Source organism: Gorilla gorilla, chromosome 20 (assembly GCF_029281585.2).
Source record: "Gorilla gorilla gorilla isolate KB3781 chromosome 20, NHGRI_mGorGor1-v2.1_pri, whole genome shotgun sequence".
NCBI lineage: Eukaryota > Metazoa > Chordata > Mammalia > Primates > Hominidae > Gorilla > Gorilla gorilla.
Window position 1 is genome coordinate 13106264 of NC_073244.2, and position 24207 is coordinate 13130470.

At 47.8% G+C, this 24207-nt stretch overlaps 1 protein-coding gene across 7 annotated transcripts in view; it reads right to left on the reverse strand.

The window, feature by feature from the left end:
* The window catches only part of INSR (insulin receptor), a 184860-nt gene that overhangs the window by 152251 nt on the left and 8402 nt on the right, over positions 1–24207 (reverse strand). For 3 of the 7 annotated variants that reach the window (XM_055371434.1, XM_055371433.1, XM_055371432.1), the window contains exon 2: positions 5765–6316. In XM_055371434.1, the coding sequence (XP_055227409.1) occupies positions 5765–6316 (552 nt within the window). Of the gene's footprint in view, positions 1–5764; positions 6510–24207 lie in introns of those variants that run through there. The other 4 variants (XM_055371431.2, XM_055371430.2, XM_055371428.2 and 1 more) reach the window with 2 other exon arrangements.

The window sequence follows — 24207 nt, forward strand, 5'->3', positions numbered from 1 at the left end:
TCAGCTCACTGCAACCTCTGCCTCTCAGGTTCGAGTGATTCTCCTGCCTCAGCCTCCTAAGTAGCTGGGATTACAGGCGCCCACCACCACGCCTGGCTAATTTTCATATATTTAGTAGAGACAGGGTTTCGCTATGTTAGCCAGGCTGGTCTAGAACTCCTGACCTCAAGCGATCCACCCACCTTGGCCTCCCAAAGTGCTGGGATTACAGGTGTGGGGCCTCCACACCCGGCCCCCTTAACCATTGAAAGCCTTCTTTTGGTCTCCCTGTAAAAAGTGCTTAAGGGACAGGTAGAAGAAGGGGTGGATGTTGCTCGGAATTGCTTAAACTAGGTCCAAAGGACAAACCAGCACCTTCATCCTAAATGTTGATCCATTCCCCTGATGCTTCCAGAAGCTGCTAAGTGTGGAAGACAAAAATAGCAACTACGGATGTTCACAGAAGTATCTGAGAAGACTCTGGGGGAAAAGAGGGGTTGATGGATAGTTTTCTCCAGCCCATTTCTGTCACCTAAGACAGGGGAGTATCCTCTGAAGGCTCAGTCTATTCTGTATTCAAAAATCCCATCAGACATCAAATAAGCCTCCTAAGGCTGGGCGCGGTAGCTCACGCCTGTAATCCCAGCACTTTGGGAGGCCGAGGCCAGTGGATTATCTGAGGTCAGGAGTTCAAGACCAGCCTGGCCAACATGGTGAAACCCCATCTCTACTAAAAATCCAAAACATTAACTGGGCGTGGTGGCAGGTGCCCGTAATCCCAGCCACGCGGGAGGCTGAGGCAGGAGAATCCCTTGAACCCGGGAGGCAGAGGTTGCAGTGAGCTGAGATGGCACCATTGCAATCCAGCCTGGGCGACGAGAGCAAAACTCCATCTCAAAAAATAAATAAATAAATAAGTTTCCTAAAGCCTCAGCAACAACGTTAATGCAGGCATTGAAAAGCTAGATGCGTCAACGGCAGCGGCCCTGATTCACAATGGCAGAAATGTGAAAGCGACCAAGTGCCCGTAGATGGATGAATAAACAGGCAAAATGTGCTCCCTCCATACAATGGAACATGATTCAGCCTTAAAAAGGAAAGAATTTCCGACGCAGGCTACCACGTGGATGAACCTTGAGGACAACACGCTCAGTGAAATAAGCCAGGCACAAAAGGATAAATCCCGTCTGATTCCACTCACAGGAGGTCCCTACAGTCATCACATTCATAGAGACAGAAAATAGGATGGTAGGTGCCAGGGGGCTGGGAGAGGGAGATGGTGGAGTGAGTGTTTCATGGGGACAGAGTTTCAGTTTGGGAGGATGAGAAAGTTTGGGAGATGGTGGTGGTGATGGTTGCAAAACCACGTGAACGTGCTTAATGCCACTGAAAACCGTGGACTTAAAATGGTTAAGATGGGGGGCCAGGCGCGGTGGCACTCACCTGTAATCCTAGCACTTTGCAAGGCTGAGGTGGGTGTATTGCTCAGGGCCAGGGGTTTGAGACCATCCTGGCCAACATGGCAAAGCCCCCTCTGTCCTGAAAATACAAAACTTAGCCGGGCATGGTGGCCAGTGCCTATAAGTCCCAGCCACTCGGAAGGCTGAGGCAGGAGAATCATTTGAATCCAGGAGGCAGAGGTTGCAGTGAGCCGAGATCGCACCACTGCCCCCCAGCCTAGGTGACAGAGCAAGACTCCATCTCAAAAAAAAAAAAGTTAAGATGAAAAATTTATTCTATGTGTATTTTACCACAGTAAAAGAAATTGAAGAGGGGAAAGAAAGCTGAAGCTGAGTTGCTCTCAAAGACAGGGGCAACAGTTCAAAAAACAATCATTTTTTGGCCCCCTGGGGATACTGCTACTAATGGGTGGCTGAGATATATACCACATGCCAGGAACCCGGTACCCCAGGAAGTGTTAGTCGCACCTTCTCCGGGTAACAAAACCCCCAGTACTGGAAAAACAAGCCCGGTTCTTTTTATTGTTTTGTTTTGTGTTCATTTTTGTTTTTGTTTTCTTTTGTTTTTGAGATAGAGTCTCACTTTGTCACCCAGGCTGGAGCTCAGTGGCATGAACAGGTCTCAGTGCAGCTTCGACCTCCTGGACACAAAAGCCTGGTTCTTAATAGCAAAGCAATTTTTAATTCACTCAAAACATCAGGCACAGCCAGGCACAGCCAGGCACAGTGGCCGATGCATGTAATCCCAGCACTTTGGGAAGCCGAGGTGCTTGAGCTCAGAAATTTGAGACCAGCCTGACCAACATGGCCAAACCCTGTCTCTACAACATACACAAAATTTAGCTGGGTGTTGGCCAGGCGCGGTGGCTCACTCCTGTAATCCCAGCACTTTGGGAGGCCAAGGTGGGCAGATCACTTGAGGTCGGGAGTTCGAGACCAGCCTGGCCAACATGGAGAAATCCCGTCTCTACTAAAAATACAAAATTAGCTGGGTGTGGTGGCGCATGCCTGTAATCCTAGCTACTCAGGAGGCTGAGGCAGGAGAATCGCTTGAACGCAGGAGGCAGAAATTGCGGTGAGCCAAGATCATGCCATTGCACTCCAGCCTGGGCAACAAAAGCAAAATTCCATCTCAAAAAAAAAAAAAAAAAAAAAAAAGTAGCCGGATGTGGTGACACCTGTAATCCCAGCTACTTGGGAGGCTGAGGCAGGAAAATTGCTTGAACCTAGGAGGTGGAGGTTGCAGTGAGCCGAGATCGTGCCACTGTACTCCAGCCTGGGTGACAGAATGAGACTCTGTCTCAAAAACAAACAAACAAATAAACAACAGCAACAACAACTGAACACCCAGCAGGGAGCAGGAGACTCAATTGCAGATAACACCATTCTGGATATTTTGTCTAAAACAGATACAAAAATAAATTCATAGAGGAATGTCTTAAATTATATCTCAAGATAGGTAGGCCTAGAGCTTTTCAAACAAGCACCTACGTTTGGAAAACTCAGTAATAGAATAAAAGAATGTTCACTGTTTCCCCTGGTGTCCCAGCTAGGAGCAGCTCACTTATTTCTAAACAGAGAGGACATCCTTCCCACTCCCCCAAAAAATCATAGCTTTTATTCTGGTGTATGTCTTGCATAAATTTGGTGCAAACCCCAGTTCTGTCTTTTATTAGCTGTGTGGCTCTGGGCAAGTTAAGTAACCTCTCTGGTCATAGTTTAGCTTCTCCTTGCCCCTGACCTACAATATTCTCAGGATTTTTCCAGAGTGCAATAATAATGGTCCCCTCTCCCACCACCCTTCACTAACCCATCTTCCTTTTTCAACTATCCCACTCCCGATTTCCAACCATCCAACATGTCCCATGGAAGGACTCATGCTGGGGGCTCCAAGGGAGTCCTCACAGACAATTCCAAGGATTCTATTTAGGTCTATTTAAGGACTCACTCACTCTGGGTGGCTTCCCCAGAGCGTTGGGCTCAGATAAGAAGATCCTCCTTTCTCCTCTCCCTTCTATCTTTTGTGATACAACCCTCAAGCCACCCACTTAACTTCTTCCCACCTCCATCGCATGTTCCCTAGTTCTTCCCAGGGAAATGTGAAAAGAAGTCCATGAAACAACAAACAAGTAACGTGTGTATGTGGAATTGCCTCCTTGAGCATGAAAACATGATAAAACTACCATGATCAGAACAGTCACTACCGTGATCAGAACAGTCACCGCTCTGTGGCATGGAGAGGCAGATCTATGGACACACCAGAAACAGACCCCAAAGCAATGGCAGAGAGGTAGATTTCTATAATCAACAGCTTGTCTGAGGCCCCCAGTTAGCTATTTGGGAGAGAAAGGAAACGCCCGTTGAGTCACACACGCAAACAGATCTCAAGTAGTGAGGATGAATTTTTTTACATAATAATGATTAAAATATAGGCTGGGCACGGTGGCTCACGCCTGTAATCCCAGCACTTTGGGAGGCCGAGGTGGGTGGATCACCTGAGAGTTCGAGACCAGCCTGGTCAACGTAGTGAAATCTCGTCTCTATTAACAATACAAAAATTAGCTGGGCTTGGTGGTGGGTGCCTGTAATCCCAGCTACTTGGGAGGCTGGGGCAGGAGAACCGCTTGAACCCGGGAGGCGGAGGTTGCAGTGAGCCGAGATTGTGCCATCGCACTCCAGTCTTAACAACAAGAGTGAAACTCCATCTCAAAAAAAAAAAAAAAAAAAAATTAAAATATAAAATGTAGAGAAAAAAAAGCCTTTCATGGGTAGAAGAAGACTTTCTAAGTGCAAAGTACAGAAGTGGCACACTGAAATCCAGCTCTGAACTCCATAAACAGTTTAAGCTTCTCCAGCAAAACACTTCCCAGAGCATTTAAACCACTGAACAACAAAAACAACAAAATGCAATTGGCAAAGGGTTAGTAGCCTTCACTGATGAAAACCACATACAGATTAATTTTGCAAAAGCTACTGAGATACTAAAAGACAAATGGGCAAAGGATATGAACAGGAAGAGAAAACCCAAATGATAAATAAACATGTTTTAAAAGGTTCAACCCCGATAGCAATCAAAGAAATGCAAATAGAAACAATGACAACACGTCAGCTCCTCCCTCCCGCAGTAAATTATGAAAGATTTTTCAAATAACACTCAAAGCTGGCCAAGGTGTTCCCTCTCCTCCAAAGCTAGGAGGAGCGGCCGTTGGCACAACATTTCCGGAACACCATTTGGCAATCTGCACCAAGAGCCTCTGACCCAGAAATTTCACTTCTGGAAAGCAAGCCTAAAGAAACAACTGCTAGATAAAGCTTTGACTCTAAAATGTTCATCACTCTCTTTGTGAAAACTAGAAATTATCTTTTTTTTTTTTTTTTTTTTTTGAGACAGAGTTTCACTCTGGTTGCCCAGGGTGGAGTGCAAAATGGTGCAATCTCGGCTCACTGCAACCTCCGCCTCCCAGGTTCAAGTGATTCTCCTGCCTCAGCCTCCCAGGTAGCTGGGACTACAGGCGCGCACTGCCACGCCCGGCTAATTTTGTATTTTTAGTAGAGACGGGGTTTCACCGTGTTGGTCAGGTTGGTCTCGAACTCCTGACCTCAAGTGGTCCACCCGCCTCAGCCTCCCAAAGTGCTGGGATTACAGGCCTGAGCCACCGTGCCCAGCCTGGAAATCATCTTAATGCCCAATAACAGGAATGGTTAAGGAAACCTTTAGTAGACATGACAGATTCCTGAAGATCACTAGAAGGAACAACCCCCAATAAACTACTCTCAGCGACATGCATTGTGGAATAAGATGAATGTTTTGCTTTTTTTTTCGTTTACAAGTGTCTTTTTCCAAATGTCTATTATAAGCAATATCACTTCTATAATCAGATAAGAACTAAACTATTTTTTAAAAAAAACCAAATCTATAGTTTTCCACTCCTTTTCCTCTCCCAAGCAAGAACATTCACTGTCTAGCACAGGAGGTGGCAAACTGCTGCCCTTGAGCAAAATCCGGCCCACGACTTGTTTTTGTAAATAAAGTTTTATTGAAACACAGCCACAGTCATACATTTATGCATGCCTGTGGCTGCTTGTCCAATACAATGGCAGAATAGAGTCGTTGCATCAGAGACCATATGGCCTGCAAAATCTGAAGTATCTACTATCTGAGTCTTTACAGAAAATGTCTGCCACTCCCCAGGCTAGTGAATGCCACCACCCACTATTCCCCGGCCCCTACCTAATGACCATTTAACATTTTTAAGCCATAAACATTTTAAGCTTTCCAGAACAAGGCATGAGACACTGCTTAGAACCCTGTACCCCCGGCGTACCTTTCTGGCAGTGACTATGAGTCCAACACCGTTCGACAAACTGCCCATTGATGACGGTGGCGGGGCAGTTGGTCTTGCCCTTCGCGGTACCCGGACAGATGTCTCCACACTCCTCGTTGTCATCTTTGTTCAACACGATGTAATTATCCTCCACGGAATCCAGGATACGGGACCAGTCGATAGTGGCCAAGTAACAGAGCTCATTGTTCTTCTCGATGCGGACAGAACCCCGGGTGATGTTCATCAGGTTGTAGAGGCCGAGTTCCTTGAGGTGAACCATCTCGAAGATGACCAGCGCGTAGTTAAAGAACAGTCGTGATCCCCGGATGACCGTGAGGTTGGGGAACAGGTCCTTCAGGCTCTCGAGCCCATAGACCCGGAAGAGCAGCAAGTAATCAGTGATCATTATGAGTTTGGGGAAACTGAGGTCTCGGAAATCTTCGGGCCTCGTTTTGAACATCAAGAGTATCTGCAAGTGTCCTTCGATGACAGAGCAATTCTCCAGCTCATGCAACCTAGTGAGGTTGTTCCGGATATCCATGCCGGGACACACTAGAAGAGAAAATGAACAGAAAGCAAGACAGGTGAGCAGACGCATGGTGGATGCATCAGAAGGATCAGGGGCAGAGCCGGCTTCATGGACACGAAACCTGGGCCCTGTGTTTTCATCTCGGGCCCTGTAAACTCTGCAGCCAGCCGGGATGAGTAGCTTTCTCTGTAAAGTACCCATGCCTAAGTAATTACTTTCAAAACGCCAAGAAAATAATTCTTTTGGCAAGCCCTGTTAAAATCCTTAAAATCATCACCTCTGAAATGATGCAGTCGGGACAATGGGATTACAGGGGATTGAGTAACGCGGCAGGTGCAGAAGGAGAAAGGGGAACTGTCTCCAGTGCGTCAACATAGAAGATCTTCAGGAGATAATTTACGGGGATAAAGGTGCCCGCGTCAGAAATGGGGCAAGGAAAGCTGAATGTATTTGTTTTGTCAATCCTCCCACCTCGCTGGCTGACTTTCCTTCCCGGACTGCTCTCCTGGCCTGCAATCAAGACCTAATTACCTTTTACCTGGGTGTGGTGAGAGCTTCCCAGGGAGCCTGATCTCCATTGCCCAAATGCCCTGAGTTCTCATTCTCCTGAAGGCGGTCCCTCCCAGGCCCCAACGCCCACCATGGCTCCCCATCACCCTGCACTTCCCTCAAGATTCTGCCCCTACATCCCCTGCACACCACTAAACAGGCCTGCCCACCACTCTTGCACAACTCCAAGACTCCTATCCTCCTCTGTAACACGGCTTATATGGAAGAAGAAGTGAAACAACTCAGGGCAAGCACTCAAACAGTGCCTAAAACATAGTAAGTGCTGCATTAATGTCAGCTATTTTGTTGTTTGTTGTTGTTGTTATTGTTGCTGTTGTTTATTCCCCCAAACATATAACAGTCATCTCTAGGCATCTCTAGGCTAGTCTATCTTTTGGCTGGCGAAGTGCTTTGTACCTTAGCTCCCTATTTCTAAATCCAGCCCATCATGCTTCAAGATATCCAGTTCAAATGCTGCCTCCTCCTCCAGGCAGCCGTCCCTGATTTCCTTTCCTTGGCACACCTATTTCTCCTCCTTGTGTCCCTTACACCTGAGTTAACATTTTTCAAAATTGAAGTCTTTAGGTGGCTTCTCTCTGCCAACACACACGCGCACACACACACACACACACACACACACCGCCTCCCCAACACACACACCACAGTCCTCAGCACCTAGAATATAAGGCTCAGTATACAACCCCTGCTTATTTTGTTCCAAAACACTAAACCTTCCACCAATATCTTTGAGGAAAACAGATCGTTCTAAAGAAGAATAGTAAATCCTCTAAAAAAAAAAATCCACCCTGAGAATTACCCACAAAAGAAGCACAAATTAGAAAAAACAACAACAACGACAAAACACAGCAAAAGCAAACAAATGGGGAAAAAAAAGTAGCAGTGATCCTGGATCACATTCCATGCAGCAAATGGATTAGGCTAAGTCAAGAAAACACACACACACACACACACACACACACACACTTGTTTGCTAGGAAGTTGGAGGAAAGCCCCAGTACACACTACAGATTAATCTCCACCCTCCCCTCAACACTGGCTGCCTGGGGTCTGAACCAAGCAGGAACCCTGCAGGGACCAAGCTCAGGCTGGGAGGCAGCTTCAAGGGGACAAGGATGCCAGTCCCGGCCCCCCCACCCCTCCTACTCAGGGACCCAACCCCAGTCTGAGGCTCCCAGTCAGTCACATCAACAGCTTCCACATCCAGAGATGTCAAAGAACCCCGCGTGCCATTGGTGCCTCCCAGCAAGCTCTGTCCCCATCCCATAGATGAGAAAACTGAAGCTCCAAGAGGCAAAAAGACCATCACTCAAGGACACACAACTCACCAGTGACTGGCAGGGTTGCCAGACTTAGCAAAGAAAAATGCAGAATGCCTAGTTGAATTTGAATTTCAGATAAGCAATAATACCTTTTTGAGGATAAGTATATCCCGTGTAATGTTTGGGACATATTTACCCTAAAAAAAATTACTCATTGTTTCTATGAAATTCTTGTGGGGTTTTTGTTGTTGTTGTTGTTTTGATGTGGAGTCTCGTTCTGTTGCCCAGGCTGAAGTGCAGTGCCGTGATCTTGGCTCACTGCAATCCCCACCTCCTGGGTTCAAGTGATTTTCCTGCTTCAGCCTCCCAAGTACTGTCCAACACCACGCCCGGCTAATTTTTGTATTTTTAGTAGAGACGGGATTTCACCATGTTGACCAGGATGATCTTGATCTCCTGACCTTGTGATCCACCCGCCTCAGCCTCCCAAAGTGCTGGGATTACGGGCATAAACCACCATGCCTGGCCGGCATCCTAATCTTAGATTTGGCCATAGCCCTGGGCTTCTCAACCCTGAGTCTCACACTATACTTCATTTCTCTCTCTCTCTCTCTCTCTCTCTCACACACACACACACACACACACACACACACACACACACACTGCAGGTAAAAAGAACACTTGCCCGCCATCCTCCCCAGGCTATGGCAGAACCAAAATCAGACATGAATATGCATTCAAAGGTTAACTAGGGCTGGGCACAGTGGCTCATGCCTGTAATCCCAGCAGTTTGGGAGGCCACAGTGAGAGGATCGATTGAAGTCAGGAGTTTAAAGTCAGCCTGGGCAACATAGCAAGACCCCAACTCTAGAAAATAATAATAATAATTAAATATCCAGGCATGGTGGCATGTGGTTGTAATTCCAGCTACTTGGGAGGCTGAGACAGGAGGATCACTTGGGTCCAGGAATAGAAGGTTACAGTGAGCTGTGATCACACCACTGCACTCCAGCTTGGGCAACAGAGTGAGACCTCGTCTCGATTAAAAAAACACAACGGCTGGGCGTGGTGGCCAGCTCATGTCTGTAATCCCAGCACTTTGGGAGGCCAAGATGGGCTGATCACGAGGTCAGGAGATCAAAACCATCCTGGTTAACATGGTGAAACTCCGTCTCTACTAAAAAATACAAAAAAATTAGCCAGGCGTGGTGGCGGGCACCTGTAGTGGCAACTATTTGGGAGGCCGAGGCAGGAGAATGGCATGAACCCGGGAGGTGGAGCTTGCAGTGAGCCGAGATCACACCACTGCACTCCAGCCTGGGCGACGGAGCAAGACTGTCTCAAACAAACAAACAAACAAACAAAAAAACAAAGATTAACTGGCTGTTGGACATTAGGGAAATACAAATTCAAACCACAGTGAGATACCACTTTATCCCCACTAGGATAGCTAAAACCAAAAAGAGTGACAATTACAAGTGCAAAGAATGTAAAGAAATGGGCCTGGCACCGTGGCTCACACTTATAATCCCAGTTCTTTGGGAAGCCAAGACAGGCAGATCACCTGAGGTCAGGAGTTCAAGACCAGCCTGGCCAACACGGAGAAACCCCGTCTCTCCTAAAAATACAAAAAACAACTAGCTGGGCGTGGTGGCAGGCGCATGTAGTTCCAGACACTTGGGAGTCTGAGGCAGGAGAATCACTTGAACCTGGGAGGTGGAGGTTGCAGTGAGCCAAGATCACTGCACTCCAGCCTGGGTGACAGAGTGAGACTCCATCTCAAAGAAAAAATAAAATGTAGAGAAACTGGTATCCTTTTGCATTCCTGATGGGGATGTAAAACAGTGCAGCCACTGTGGAAAACACTCTGGTAATTCCTCAAAATATTAAACCAAGAATTGCCATATGACCTGGCAATTCCACTCCTAGGTAACTACCTAAGAGAAATGATACTATACGTCCACACAAAGACGTGTACACAAATGTCTACAGCAGCATTATTCATAATAGCTGAGGCTGAGTGCAGTGGCTCATGCCTGTAATCCCAGCACTTTGGGAGGTAGAGACGGAAGGATTGCTTAAGCCCAAGAGTTCAAGACCAACCTGGGCAACATAGCGAGTCTCCATCTCTATAAAAATTTAAAACATTAGCTAGGAATGCTGGTGTGTGTTTCTGGTCCCAGCTACACGGGAGACTGAGGCAGGAGGATCGTTTGAGCCTAGGAGGTCAGGACTGCAGTGATCTGTGTTTGTACCCCTGCACTCCAGCCTGGGCAACAGAGCAATATCTTGTCTCAAAAGTAAATACAGGCTGGCTGCAGTGGCTCACGCCTGTAATCCCAGCACTGCAGGAGGCCAAGGTGGATGGATCACGAGGTCAGGAGATTGAGACCATCCTGGCCAACATGGTGAAACCCCATCTCTACTAAACATACAAAAAAAATTAGCTGGGCGTGGTGGCGCATGCCTGTAATCCCAGCTGCTACGGAGGCTGAGGCAGGAGCATGGCTTGAACCCAGGAGGCGGACGTTGCAGTGAGCTGAGATCGTGCCTTTGCACTCCAGCCTGGGTGACAGAGCAAAACTCCATCTCAAAAAACAAAAAAACAAAACCAAAAAAACCCCACAAAACAAAAACAAAAACAAAACAAAATTATGCCTCCAGTGTAGCTGGAACCACAGACATGCACCACCATGCCCAGCTAATTTAAATTTGTTTTGTAGAGATAGTGGTCTCTCTATGTTGCCCAGGATGCTCTCAAACTCCTGAACGCAAGCGATCCTCCAGTCTTGGCCTCCCAAAGTGCTGGGATTACAGGTATGAACCTACTCCATAAAAGAAGTCAAACAGAGAAGGCCACATGTTGTCTGACTCCATTCATAGAAAAAAATCCGAAAGAGGCAAATCCATAGAGACAGAAAATAGATTCGTGGCTGCCAAGAGCTAGGGAAATGGGGGATGGAAAGTAGTAGCTAGAGGGTACAGGGTTTCTTTGAGGATGATGCAAATATTCTAAAACTGACTGTGGTCACAGTTGCACAACTGTAAATGTCCTCAAAACCACCTAACTGCACACTTCAAATGGGTGAATTGTATGTCATGTGAATTCTATCTCACTAAAGTTGTTATGAGTAAAGATTAAACAGCTATAATTGTAGGGAACAATCAAGAATTGCTTTTCTTTTTAAATATCCTATGAATCTAACTCTTAATTCATTAAAGCTGTATGTGTCCCTATTAGTGAAAGACAATAGAGCAGTTTACCACTGGGACAGAAAATACCCAGAGGATGTTAGAAATGAAGGCAGAAATAGACACAAGGACTTCTGCTGGCTTTTAACATCTCTGAGTGGGCATGAAGGATGCTTCAGTTTCTTCATAATGCGTACCTGGTTAATGGCCACTCTTTGTATAGGTAGAAAAAGGCAATGAGGAAGAGGGTGCTAGTGACAGCTAATATTTTCTTTTTTCTTTTTTTTCTTTAATTGAGACTGAGTCTTAGTCTGTTGCCCAGGCTGGAGTGCAGTGGCATGATCTCGGCTTGCTGCAAACTCCACTTCTGGGGTTCAAGCAATTCTCCTGCCTCAGCCTCCCAAGTAGCTGGGATTACAGGCGTGTGCCACCACACCTGGCTAATTTTGTATTTTTAGTAGAGATGGGATTTCATCATGTTGGCCAGGCTGGTCTCGAACTCTGACCTCAGGTGATCCGCCCACCTCGGCCTCCCAAAGTGCTGGGATTACAGGCGTGAGCCACCGTGCCTGACCACCATCTCCGTACTAAAATATGCCAAATGGGCCAGGTACCATGGCTCACACCTGTAATCCCAGCTACTCAGGAGGCTGAGGCAGGAGAATCGCTTGAACCCAGGAGATGGAAGTTGCAGTGAGCTGAGATCATCCCATCGCACTCCAGCCTGTGTAACAAAGCAAGACTCCATCTCAAAATAAATAAATAAATAAATAATTCCCACATATAATCAATCCTAAAAAAAAAATGATTAATGAGATAGTCCACAGCAGTGGTCCCCAACCTTTTTGGCACCAGGGACCAATGATAGAAGACAATTTTTCCACGGACACAGGATGGGTGGTGATGGTTTTAGAATGAAACTGTTCCACCTCAGATCCTCAGGCATCAGTTAGATTCTCATAAGGAGCAGGCAACCTAGATCTCTTGTATTCACAGTTCACGACAGGATTCGAGCTCCTATCAGAATCTAATGCTGCCATTGTTCTGACACGAGGCGGAGCTCAGGCGGCAATGCTCACCTGCCCTCCGCTCACCTCTGCTGTGCAGCCCAACTCCTAACAGGACATGGACTGCTACTGGTCTGTGGCCTAAGGGTTGGGGATCCCTGGTCTGCAGGATTTTTTTCCCATGACGCCTACGAGATGTGGTGTGTGCTTTACCCTTGCAGCCCATCTCAAAACGGAGGCTCATTTTTCTTTAAAAATAATTGATTTGTCGCCCGGGCACGGTGGCTCACGCCTGTAATCCCAGCACTTTGGGAGGCCGAGGCGGGCGGATCATGAGGTCAGGAGATCAAGACCATCCTGGCTAACCATGTGAAACCCCGTCTCTACTAAAAATACAAAAAAAAATTAGCTGGGCGTGGTGGCAGGTGCCTGTAGTCCCAGCTACACTCGGGAGGCTGAGGCAGGAGAATGGCATGAACCCAGGAGGCGGAGCTTGCAGTGAGCCGAGATCAGGCCGCTGAACTCCAGCCTGGGCAACAGAGTGAGACTCTGTCTCAAAAAAAAAAAAAAAAAAAAAAATTGATTTGTCTATGTAGATTTTATAAAGGGTATCATCGAAAATGTAGGTTTGATGTAGAAGAGGCAAGCCCCAAAATTGAGCCTTACCCCGGGAGGGTTTTTGGCTTCACCCAGGAAAGAATTCGAGGGCGAGCTGGTGGTGTTAGACAGCACTTTTTTTTTTTTTTGTCAGAGAGGGAGTCTCACTCTGTTGCCCAGGCTGGAATGCAATGACATGATCTCGGCTCACTGCAACCTCTGCCGCCTGGGTTCAAGTGATTCTCCTGCCTCAGCCTCCCGAGTAGTTGGTATTACAGGTATGCACTACCACATCCAGATAATTTTGTATTTTTAGTAGAGACAAGGTTTCACCATGTTGGCCAGGCTGGTCTCGAACTCCTGACCTCAGGTGATCCACCTGCCTTGGCCTCCCAAAGTGCTGGGATTACAGGCGTGAGCCACTGCGCCCGGCCAGCCCTGTCCTTGTGGCTAGTCCTCCATTTGGTCCAGGGCTGGATCCCTGCCTCTGGAGGCAAGTCCTGCCTACTACCTCAAGTTCACATAACCAAGTTGTTCCAAATATATGCAAGAGTTTTCCAGTAACAGAACTGAGTACTAATTTTTTTAATATTTCCATGAATTAAATAAAAGTTTACATTGACATTTCAATGAATTAAAGTGAAAATAAAATTCAGTTTCAGCCAGGTGTGGTGGCTCACGCCTGTAATCCCAGCACTTTGGGAGACCAAGGCGGGTGGATCACCTGAGGTCAGGAGTTCGAGATCAGCCTGGGCAACATGGTGAAACCTCGTCTCTACTAAAAATACAAAACTTAGCGGGGTGGGGGGAGTGGCGCATGCCTGTAATCCCAGCTACTAGGGAGGCTGAGGCAGGAGAATCGCTTGAACCCAGGAGGCAGAGGTTGCAGTGAGCTGAGATTGTGCCATTACACTCTAGCCTGGATGACAGAGCGAGACTCCATCTCAAAAAAAAAAAAAAAAAAAAAAAGAATTCAGTCTTACCAGCCACAACTTCCAGGGCTCAAGAGCCACCCATGGATGGTGGCTGCCATATTGGACAGAGCAGATAGAGAGTATTTCCATCAAAGCAGAGCTGTATTGGACCGTGCTGGTCCTGAATCTGAGAATTTTCCAGAAGGAGAGAAGGCGGACATGAGAGCCATCTTAGGAAGTGTTCCTTTCTTCCCTGATTTTCTCTCCATCATGAAAACAGCAGGGGAGATGGGTTGGGAGCAGGGCAGAGAAAGAACTTTCTAGAAGATTCTGAAATCCTTTACAATGCTAAGAGTTTTCTACTTTCTGTTTTCAATCATAAAGGTCCTTGTTCTTCAGTTACAGCATTTTTTTTTTGAGACAGAGTCTTGCTATGTTGCCCAGGCTGGAGTGCAGTGGTGCAATCATAGCTCACTGCAGCCTCAAATTCCTGGGCTCAAGTGATCCTCCTGCCTCAGCCTCCCAAGTAGCTGGGACTACAGCTGCGTACCACCATGCCTGGCTAATTTTTGTATTTTTTGTAGAGATGGGGTTTCACCATGTTGCCCCGGCTGGTCTCAATATCCTGGGCTCAAGCAATCCTGCGTCGGCCTCCCAGTGTGCTGGGAGTATGGGTGTGAGCCATCAAGCCCGGCCAGTAACAGCATTCTTAAAATGCTCCCTGCTGACCTATTCTGGGGCCCACACGTCCCTTTCCACATTCTTTCCAGTCCTCAAACTGCTTCCTCTTAAATTCAGGAAGTCCTGCCTCAACAAGTCTTGGGTTCTGGTGTCAGGCCACCACCTATACCAGTTTTGGGGCACACTAGAAATCTAACGAATCTGGCTTCCCAACCCAGCTCTGTCAGCTGTCAACTGTGTGATCCTGGACAACATCTTCAACCCCTCTGCACGCCTTAGTTTCCTTTTTATTTATTTATTCATTTATTTATTTTTATTTTTATTTTTATTTTTGAGACGGAGTCTCACTCTGTCTCCCAGGCTGGAGTGCAGTAGCGTGATGTCAAATCACTGCAACCTCCATCTCCCGGGTTCAAGCGATTCTCCTGCCTCAGCCTTTTGAGTAGCTGAGATTACAGGCACCCGCCACCACGCACAGCTAATTTTTGTATTTTTAGTAGAGACAGGGTTTTGCCATGTTGGCCAGGCTAGTCTCAAACTCCCGACCTCAGGTGATCCACCCGTCTAGACCTCCCAAAGTGCTGGGATTACAGGTGTGAGCCACCGTGCCTGGCCTCAGTTTCCTTTAAATGATGACAACAGCATAATGAAAGCTACAAAGAAGAGATGAGAACTGGAGTCTCTGGCTGTGTATACCTGTTCTGTCTCCCATCTGAGCCAGATGGAATCCATTCCCAGATTTATTACCTCCAGAAATTAGAGCTTGGACACACTGGGGTGTCAGAGATCCTTAAGATTCTCCACCTGCCTGCAAGAATAGCTTTCAAATCTACCTCTGCGAGAAGGAATGGAGGCATCTGGATCAAACGCAGGTCCTGGACCCGGCAAGTCAGCTACATGGAAATCATTCCTGTATTCACTCAACAAATGTTTGCTGGGCATCTCGGTGGGCCAGACACTGTGCCAGGCCCAGGGGGACTCTCGAGACAAATAAGATTGCACTCTTACAGCAAGTAAAGGAAAGACACACCTAAATAACTGTGATAAGCTACCACCAGAGCTAAAGGACAAAGTAGTAAAACAAAGAACTGCAGAGATGTTGGCCGGGTGCAGTGGTCACGCCTGTAATCCCAACATATTGGGAGGCCTAGGCGGGTGGACTGCTTGAGCCCGGGAGTTCAAGACCAGCCTGGGCAACTGGCAAAACCCTGTCTCTACTGAAAATACAAAACATAGCCAGGCATGGTGAGGCGCGTCTGTGCTCCCAGCTACTCAGGAGGCTTAGACAGGAGAATTGCTTGAGCCCAAGAGGTTGAGGCTGCAGTGAGCTATGACTGCACCACTGCACTCCAGCCTGGGTGACAGAGTGAGACACTATCTCTGAAAAAACCAAGGCCGGACGCAGTGGCTCACGCCTGTAATCCCAGCACTTCGGGAGGTCCAGGCGGGCAGATCACTTGAGGTCAGGAGTTCGAGACCAGCCAGGCCAACATGGTAAAACCCCGTCTCTACTAAAAATATGAAAAAATTAGCTGGGCATGGTAGCACTCGCCTGTAATCCCAGCTACTCAGGAGGCTGAGGCAGGAGAAACACTTGAACCTGGGAGGCGGAGGTTGCAGTGAGCCAAGATTGTGCCACTACACTCCAGCCTGGGTGACAGAGTGAGACTCGGTCTCAAAAAAACTAAAAAATAAATTAAAAAATAAAAAATAAAACAACAACAAAAAGAAATGAGAACAGAAGAATGCAGATGGAAACAGTGAACCAGTGAAGACAAAGGATGAAGGAAGAAAACAAGTGTAATCTGTAGGCCAGAACTGAAAGAGGACTGTGATGAAACCCTCATCATCCAGATCATAGTCCTTCCAGAAACTTGTCATGTCATTAGTCTCAGAAGATGTACCGAGGACACCTTTGGAACAAACCAAGAAGCCAGCAAGGAGGAAGCCAGTGAAAGCCCTGGGACCTAAAAGCAAAGATGCCCCCTCAGGATTCTTCCTCCTTGGGAGAGAAAGGCAGATACCCAACTCTGGACATTCATCAGGCAGCAATTTCAAAAGGCCGGAGAAGACCAACAACTTCCAGGGATCATGGACCCACCAGGGAGGATGAGCTTGAGAAAACAGGATACCACAGGGTAACCAAAAGAGAGCCACATAGGCTGGGCACAGTGGCTCACGCCTGTAATCCCAGCACTTTGGGAGGCCAAGGGGGGTGGATCACCTGAGGTCAGGAGTTTGAGACCAGCCTGGCCAACATGGTGAAACCCCATGTCTACTAAAAATACAAAAATTAGCCCGGTGTGATGGCGTGTGCCTGTAATCCCAGCACTTTGGGAGGCTGAGGTGGGAGGATCACCTGAGGTCAGGAGTTTGAGACCAGCCTGGCCAACAAAGTGAAACCCCATGTCTACTAAAAATACAAAAATGAGTCCGGTATGGTGGCGTATGCCTGTAATCGCAGCACTTTGGGAGCCTGAGGTGGGAGGATCACCTGAGGTCAGGAGTTCAAGACCAGCCTGGCCAACATGGGGAAACCTCATCTCTACTAAAAATACAAAAATTAGCCAGGGATGGTGGTGCACACCTGTAATCCCAGCTACTCAGGAAGCTGAAGCAGGACAATCTCTTAAACCCAGGAGGGAGAGGTTGAGTGAGCTGAGATAACACCACTGCACTCTAGCCTGGGTGACAGAGTGACACTCCATCTCAAAAAAAGAAAAGAAAAGAAATAAAATAAAATAAAATAAATATCCCTCTAGACAGGGCACAGTGGCTCACATCTATAATCCCAGCCCTTGGGGAGGCTGAGGCAGGAGGATTACTTAAGTCCAGAAGTCTGAGACCAACCTGGGCAACACAGTAAGACCCCATGTCTATAAAAATAAAATTAAAAAATAAAAAAGAAAGAGAGAAACAGCCTTCTGGCAGCAGAATGAAGAAGGTACTGAAGACAGCATGCATAGCACCACAGAAACCGGGGGCAGTTTGTGTGAACAGGACTTCATACCCAGGAGAAATGGAAGAGAAGAGGGAGAAGAGAGTGAGGAAGGATCGTCAATGAGCCTGAAGCATTCGAGATAGGAACAGTTTAGAGTGGCAACAACAACAGGCTGAGTTGGCGGCATACTGAGTCTGTGAGGGCTTTGGGATACTCAGGGATGTGGGTCCCGTGGGCATTGGGAAGATGGGGGAACAGGTACGGATGCTGGTGGATGCAGTGACAACAGGTGATATTGCAGGAAAGGTAGCACGGAGACAACTGAGAGAAGAAAATGATAGAAAGAGAGGCTCACGCCTGGAATCCCAGCACTTTGCGAGGCTGAGGTGGGTGGATTGCTTGAGCCCAGGAGTTTGAGATTGGCCTGGGTAACATAGCAAAACCCCATCTCTACCAGAAAAAAAAAAAAATTGGATGGGTGTGGTGGTGTGCACCTGTAGTCCCAGCTACTCGGGAGGCTGAGGATTGCTCGAGCCTGGGAGGTGGAGATTGCAGAGGCCTGAGATCACACCACTACACTCCAGCCTGGGCGACAGTGCGAGACCCTGTCTCAAAAACAAAACAAGGCCAGGCACGGTGGCTCACGCCTGTAATCCCAGCACTTTGGGAGGCCGAGGCGGGCGGATCACGAGGTCAAGAGATTGAGACCATCCTGGCTAACAAGGTGAAACCCCATCTCTACTAAAAATACAAAAATTAGCCGGGCGTGGTGGCAGGCGCCTGTAGTCCCAGCTACTCGGGAGGCTGAGGCAGGAGAATGGCGTGAACCCGGGAGGCGGAGCTTGCAGTGAGCCGAGACTGCGCCACTGCACTCCAGCCTGGGCAACAGAGCGAGACTCCGTCTCATAACAAAAAACAACAAAACAAAACAAAACAAAGGCTGGGTGCGGTTGCTCACGCCTGTAATTCCAGCACTTTGGGAGGCCAAGGCAGGTGGATCACTTGAGGTCAGGAGTTCGAGCCCAGCCTGGCCAAAGTTTGAGACCCGTCTCTACCAAAAATATAAAAAATTAGCCAGGCCGGGCACAGTAGCTCACACCTGTAATCCCAGCACTTTGGGCGGCCGAGGCAGGTGGATCACCTGAGATCAGGAGTTCGAGACCAGCCTAACCAACATGGAGAAACCCCATCTCTACTAAGAATACAAAATTAGCTGGGCATGGTGGCGTATGCCTGTAGTCCCAGCTACTTGGGAGGCTGAGGCAAGAGAATCGCCTGAACCCGGGAGGCGGAGGTTGTGATGAGCCGATATCATGCCATTGCACTCCAGCCTGGGCAACAAGAGTGAAACTCCATCTCAAAAAAAAAAAAAAAACCCCAAAAATTAGTCAGGTATTGTGGTGCACGCTTATAATCCCAGCTACTCAGGAGGCTGAGGCAGGAGAATCGCTTGAACCTGGGAGGCAGAGGTTGCAATGAGCCAAGATCGTGCCACTGCACTGCACTCCAGCCTGGGTGACAGAGCGAGACTCGATCTCCAAAAAAAAAAAAAAGAAAGAAAGAAAAAAGAAAGAAAGAGGGGCTCCAGGGGGCACAGTATGAAAGGCCAGGGACTAGGAAGGGCACCTGTGTCCCACGGCCACCCGGACACCAACACCTTCTGTGAACTCTGGAATGTCTGACTCCTCTAGTCTATGACATAGTTTTGTAATCCTAACAATATCAAACATCAAACCACAGGATTAGAAGGGGGCTTCCGTGCTATTTCAGGAGTCCTGAAATTTATACAGACAGGAGCAGACAGGACACAGAAGACAGGAGGAAAAACAAGAGAAGTCCTGCCAGACCAGAAAGGCACTTTGTAACAGGTGGTATGGAGACCGTGTAACTGGGTATAATTAGGAGAGAACATATGAGGTCCTCCCTTTTCTGATCTTCTGCAAGGAAACAACAAGATACATCCTTGAGAGTAGAATGACAACAACAAACAAACACACATACACAGGCAGTCAGAAAACAGTTGTATCCCACCAGGCACAGTGGCTCACATCTGCAATCCCAGTACTTTGGGAGGCTGAGGCGGGACGATCACTTAAGGTCTTGAGTTTGAGGCCAGCCTGGGCAACACAGCCAGACCCTGTCTCTGCAAAAAATAAAAATAAAAAAACTAGCCAGGCATGGTGGTGCACGCCTGTAGTCCCAGCTACTTGGGAGGAGGAAGCGCGAGAATCATTTGAGCCCAGGAGTTCAGGGCTGCAATGAGCCATAATCACACCACCGCACTCCAGCCGGGATGACAGAGCAAGACCCTATCTCTAATGATAAAAATAAATGAGATTTTAAAATCAATTTAAAAAAGCAGTTGCATCCTTACTCTCGCGTCCCTTCCTGTCTGACTACTTTTGCCTGCATTGATAAAAAGGGTAATTTTTAGACAGTACCTATGGTTTCCACATTCCCACAAAGGCAAAGGAAATAAGAATCTCATGATAGCATCCTGCCTTTCCTGAATATACATCAGGGGCTTTTATATAAACCTGATGAGACACCCTACTTCTAAGGAACTGGAAGAAAATGCCAGATGTGAAATTAAACATTCATTCCCACAAGTCCGCTTTGAACTCCAACAGGAGCTTAGAGCCAGTCTGTACGTGGCACCGCAGGATAGCAAACCTTGTTCTGCTGGAAACAAAATATGTTTCTAAAATCCTGCGAGCCGGCGGGGCACGGTGGCTCACACCAGTAATCCCAGCACTTTGGGAGGCCGAGGCGGGTGGATCATTTGAGGTCAGGGGTTCAAGACCAGCCTGGCCAACATGGTGAAACCCTGTCTCTACTACAAATACAAAAATTAGCCGGGCGTGGTGGTACATGCCTGTAATCCCAGCTACTCGGGAGGCTGAGGCAGGAGAATTGCTTGAACCCAGGAGGCAGAGGTTGCAGTGAGCCGAGATCGTGCCACTGCACTCCAGCCTGGGCAACAGAGTGGGACTCCATCTCAAAATAATAGTAATAATAATAATAATCCTTCAAGCTAGCTGGACAAGGTGGCTCACACCAGTAATCCCAGCCCTTTGAGAGGCTGAGGCAGGTGGGTGGCTTGAGGTCAGGAGTTTGAGACCCACCTGGGCAACATGGGGAAACCCCATCTCTACTAAAATGCAAAAATTAGCTGGGCGTGGTGGCACATGCCTGTAGTCCCAGCTACTCAGGAGGCTGAGGCAGGAGAATTGCTTAAACCCTGGAGGTGGAGGTTGCAGTGAGCTGAGATCGTGACACTGCACTCCAGCCTGGGCAACGGAGTAAGACTCTGCTCAAAATAATAATAATAATAGGCAACATGGCCAGGCGTGGTGGCTCACGCCTGTAATCCCAGCACTTTGGGAGGCCGAGGTGGGGGATCACGAGGTCAGGAGATCGAGACCACGGTGAAACCCCGTCTCTACTAAAAATACAAAAAATTAGCCGGGGGCAGTGGCGGGCGCCTGTAGTCCCAGCTACTCGGGAGGCTGAGGCAGGAGAATGGCATGAACCCGGAAGGCGAAGCTTGCAGTAAGCTGAGATCACGCCACTGCACTCCAGCCTGGGCGACAGAGTGAGACTCCGTCTCAAAAAAAAAAAAAATAATAATAATAATAATAGGCAACATGGTGAGACCCCATCTCTACTAAAATACAAAAATTAGCCAGTCATGATAGCACACGCCTGTAGTGCCAGCTACTCAGGAGGCTGAGGTGGAAGGACCACTTGAGCCCAGGAGGTCGAGGCTGCAGTGAGCTGTGATTGCGCCACTGCACTCCAGCCTGAGCAACAGTGCACGACCCTTTCTCAAAAAAATGTAAATGAATAAATGAAATAAATAAAATCCCGAGAGCCACTGCTGCCTCTTCCTGCCACCGGTGTTGGCAGAGGGCAGGGATTCCCCTCCCTGAAACACGGGCCAGGGGTTTTTGAACATCTCATGAACTTTCCAAAAGGTATCAACCCAGCGGTTTCCACGCAGATGAAAATACAACAAAAAGGGCATTTGCATTCAAAGGATTCTAAACGGAAAATGACAAACCCACAGTTTTGTTTTGTTTTGTTTGGTTTTTTCAGATGGGGTCTTGCTCTGTTGCCCTGGCTGGAATGCAGTGGTGCAGTCTTGGCTCACTGCAACCTCCGCCTCCCGGGTTCCAGCAATTCTCCTGCCTCAGCCTCCTGAGTAGCTGGGACTACAGGCATGAGCCACCGTGCTCGGCTAATTTTTGTATTTTTAGGAGAGACGGGGTTTCACCATTTTGGCCAGGCTGGTCTCGAACTCACCACCTCAGGTGATCCACCTGCCTCAGCCTCCCAAAGTGCTGGGATTATGGGCATGAGCCACAGATTCACCAGTTTTAAACCACTTGCAGCCGATTCTTGTTATTGGTGGTAGTTTGGCTCTGTGAAATTCCCCTGAATGTTGAACTAGTGAATACTGAACCATTGTTCCTAGGAAAATGCGAGGGTAAGTACCTGCGAACTTCTGGCCACAACACATTTATCCATGGATCAATACCTAGGCTTGTTTTATGTGTGTTTCTGTTGAAAGACACTATTGAATCTATATTGTTGATTCATTAACACCGAACTCACGGCCAACAGTAATAGAACTCATGCCTGAACAAAGTTTATGTAACACATGCCTGTGTGTGTGTGTGTGTGTGTGTGTGTGTGTGTTGGTTTTGGAGTTTTTTTGTTTTTTTGGGTTTTTTTTGAGACAGGGTCTCACTCTGTTGCCCAGGCTGGAGTGCAGTGGCACCGCCTTGGCTCGCTGCAACCTTCACCTCCTAGGCTCAAGCAATTCTTGTGCCTTAGGCTCCCAGGTAGCTTAGATTACAGGTGTGTGCCATCACGCCCAGCTAATTTTTGTATTTTTAGTAGAGATGGGGTTTCGCCATGTTGCCCAGGCTGGTCTCGAACTCTGGCCTCAAGTGATCCACCTGCCTCAACCTCCCAAAGTGCTGGGATTGCAGATGTGCGCCACCGTGTCCCGCCACACTGCCTTTTCTCCACAAGGGTGGTGACAGCCCTCCTTAGCCAAGGAAGAGTAGAGAGCAGGGCTTCAGCACCCTGGGGGGCATTTGAAACAGCCCCATCACCAACTGAAAGCACAAAAATGCTAAAAATGTGGCACCAAATAACCACAAAAAGGACTCAGTTTTTTTGTTGTTGTTTTTTGTTTTGAGTCTCACCCTGTCGCCCAGGCTGGAGTGCAGTGGCACAATCTCGGCTCACTGCAACCTCCGCCTCCTGGGTCCAAGTGATTCTCCTGCCTCAGCCTCTGGAGTAGCTGGGACTACAGGCGCCCGCCACCACACCTGGCTAATTTTTTGTATTTTTAGTAGAGACAGGGTTTCACCATGTTAGCCAGGATGGTCTCGATCTTCTGACCTCGTGATCCGCTCGCCTCGGACTCCCAGAGCGCTGGGCATGAGCCACCGCGCCTGCTCAAAAAGGACTAGTTTTAATCCTCAATGTGCAGATTGTATGAATCTGACGCATAAGGGCTGAAGCAAGAAGGTGGAATGTCCTCTTACTTGACCTCACATTTGAGACTCGTACTTATGAGTGTCCTAAAATGACCAGAAAGGCACTGAGCATGCTGGTTTGAGGGTTACAAATACATTTTAGTGAGTATGTGAATTCAAAAATACAGGGTCTGGGGCCGGGTGCAGTGGCTCATGCCTGTAATCCCAGTGCTTTAGGAAGTCAAGATGGGAGGATCACTTGAGGCCAGGAGTTCGAGACCAGCCTGGGCAACATAGCGAGACCTTATCCCTACTGAAAAGTTAAAAATTAGGCCGGGCACAGTGGCTCGCGCCTGTAATCCCAGCACTTTGGGAGGCTGAAGTGGGTGGATCACTTGAAGCCAGGAGTTTGAGACCAGCCTGACCAACATGGTGAAACCCCATCTCTACTAAAAATAAAAAAAAGTAGCCGGGCATGGTGGCATGCCTGTAACCCCAGCTACTAGAAAGGCTGAGGCAGGAGAGTTGCTTGAGCCCAGGAAGCAGAGGTTGCAGTGAACCCAGATCACACCACTACAGTCCGGCCTGGGCAACAGAGTTAGTGAGACTCCGTCTCAAAAATAGATAAATAAATAAATAAATAACAATAAAAACTAGCTGAGCATGGTGGTGTATGCCTGTAGTCCCAGCTACTCAGGAGGCTGAGGCAGGAGGATCGTTGATGCTCAAGAGTTGGAGGCTGCAGGGAGTTAGGACCACACCACTGCACTCCAGCCTGGGTATCAGAGCAAGAACCTGCCTCTCAAAATAAAAATTTAAATTTTAAATTTTAAAAAGAAAATATGGGATCTGGGAATGATGAGGATCAACCAGACTCAAATTTAAAATTTCAACTTTAAGAATATTAATCCAATTATAAGATAAAATCTTTTAAAGTCTAGAGAAAACTATAGGGATGGAGAACAGATCTGTGGTTGGGGTGGAGGTGGTTTAGTGATAAAGGGGTGAATTGAGGGAGTTTGGACAACAACGAGACTGTTCTCTATCCTAATTGTGGCAATAGCCGTACAACTCTACACATGGCTTAAAAATCATAAAACGGTACACCTTTAAAAAGCCAATTTTACTGTATGATAATGTTTAAAATATTTTGTTGTTGTTGTTACACGGTCTCACTATGTCACCCAGGCTGGATGCAGTGGTGCAATCACAGCTCACTGCCGCCTCGACTTCCCAGGCTCAGGTGATCCTCCCACCTCAG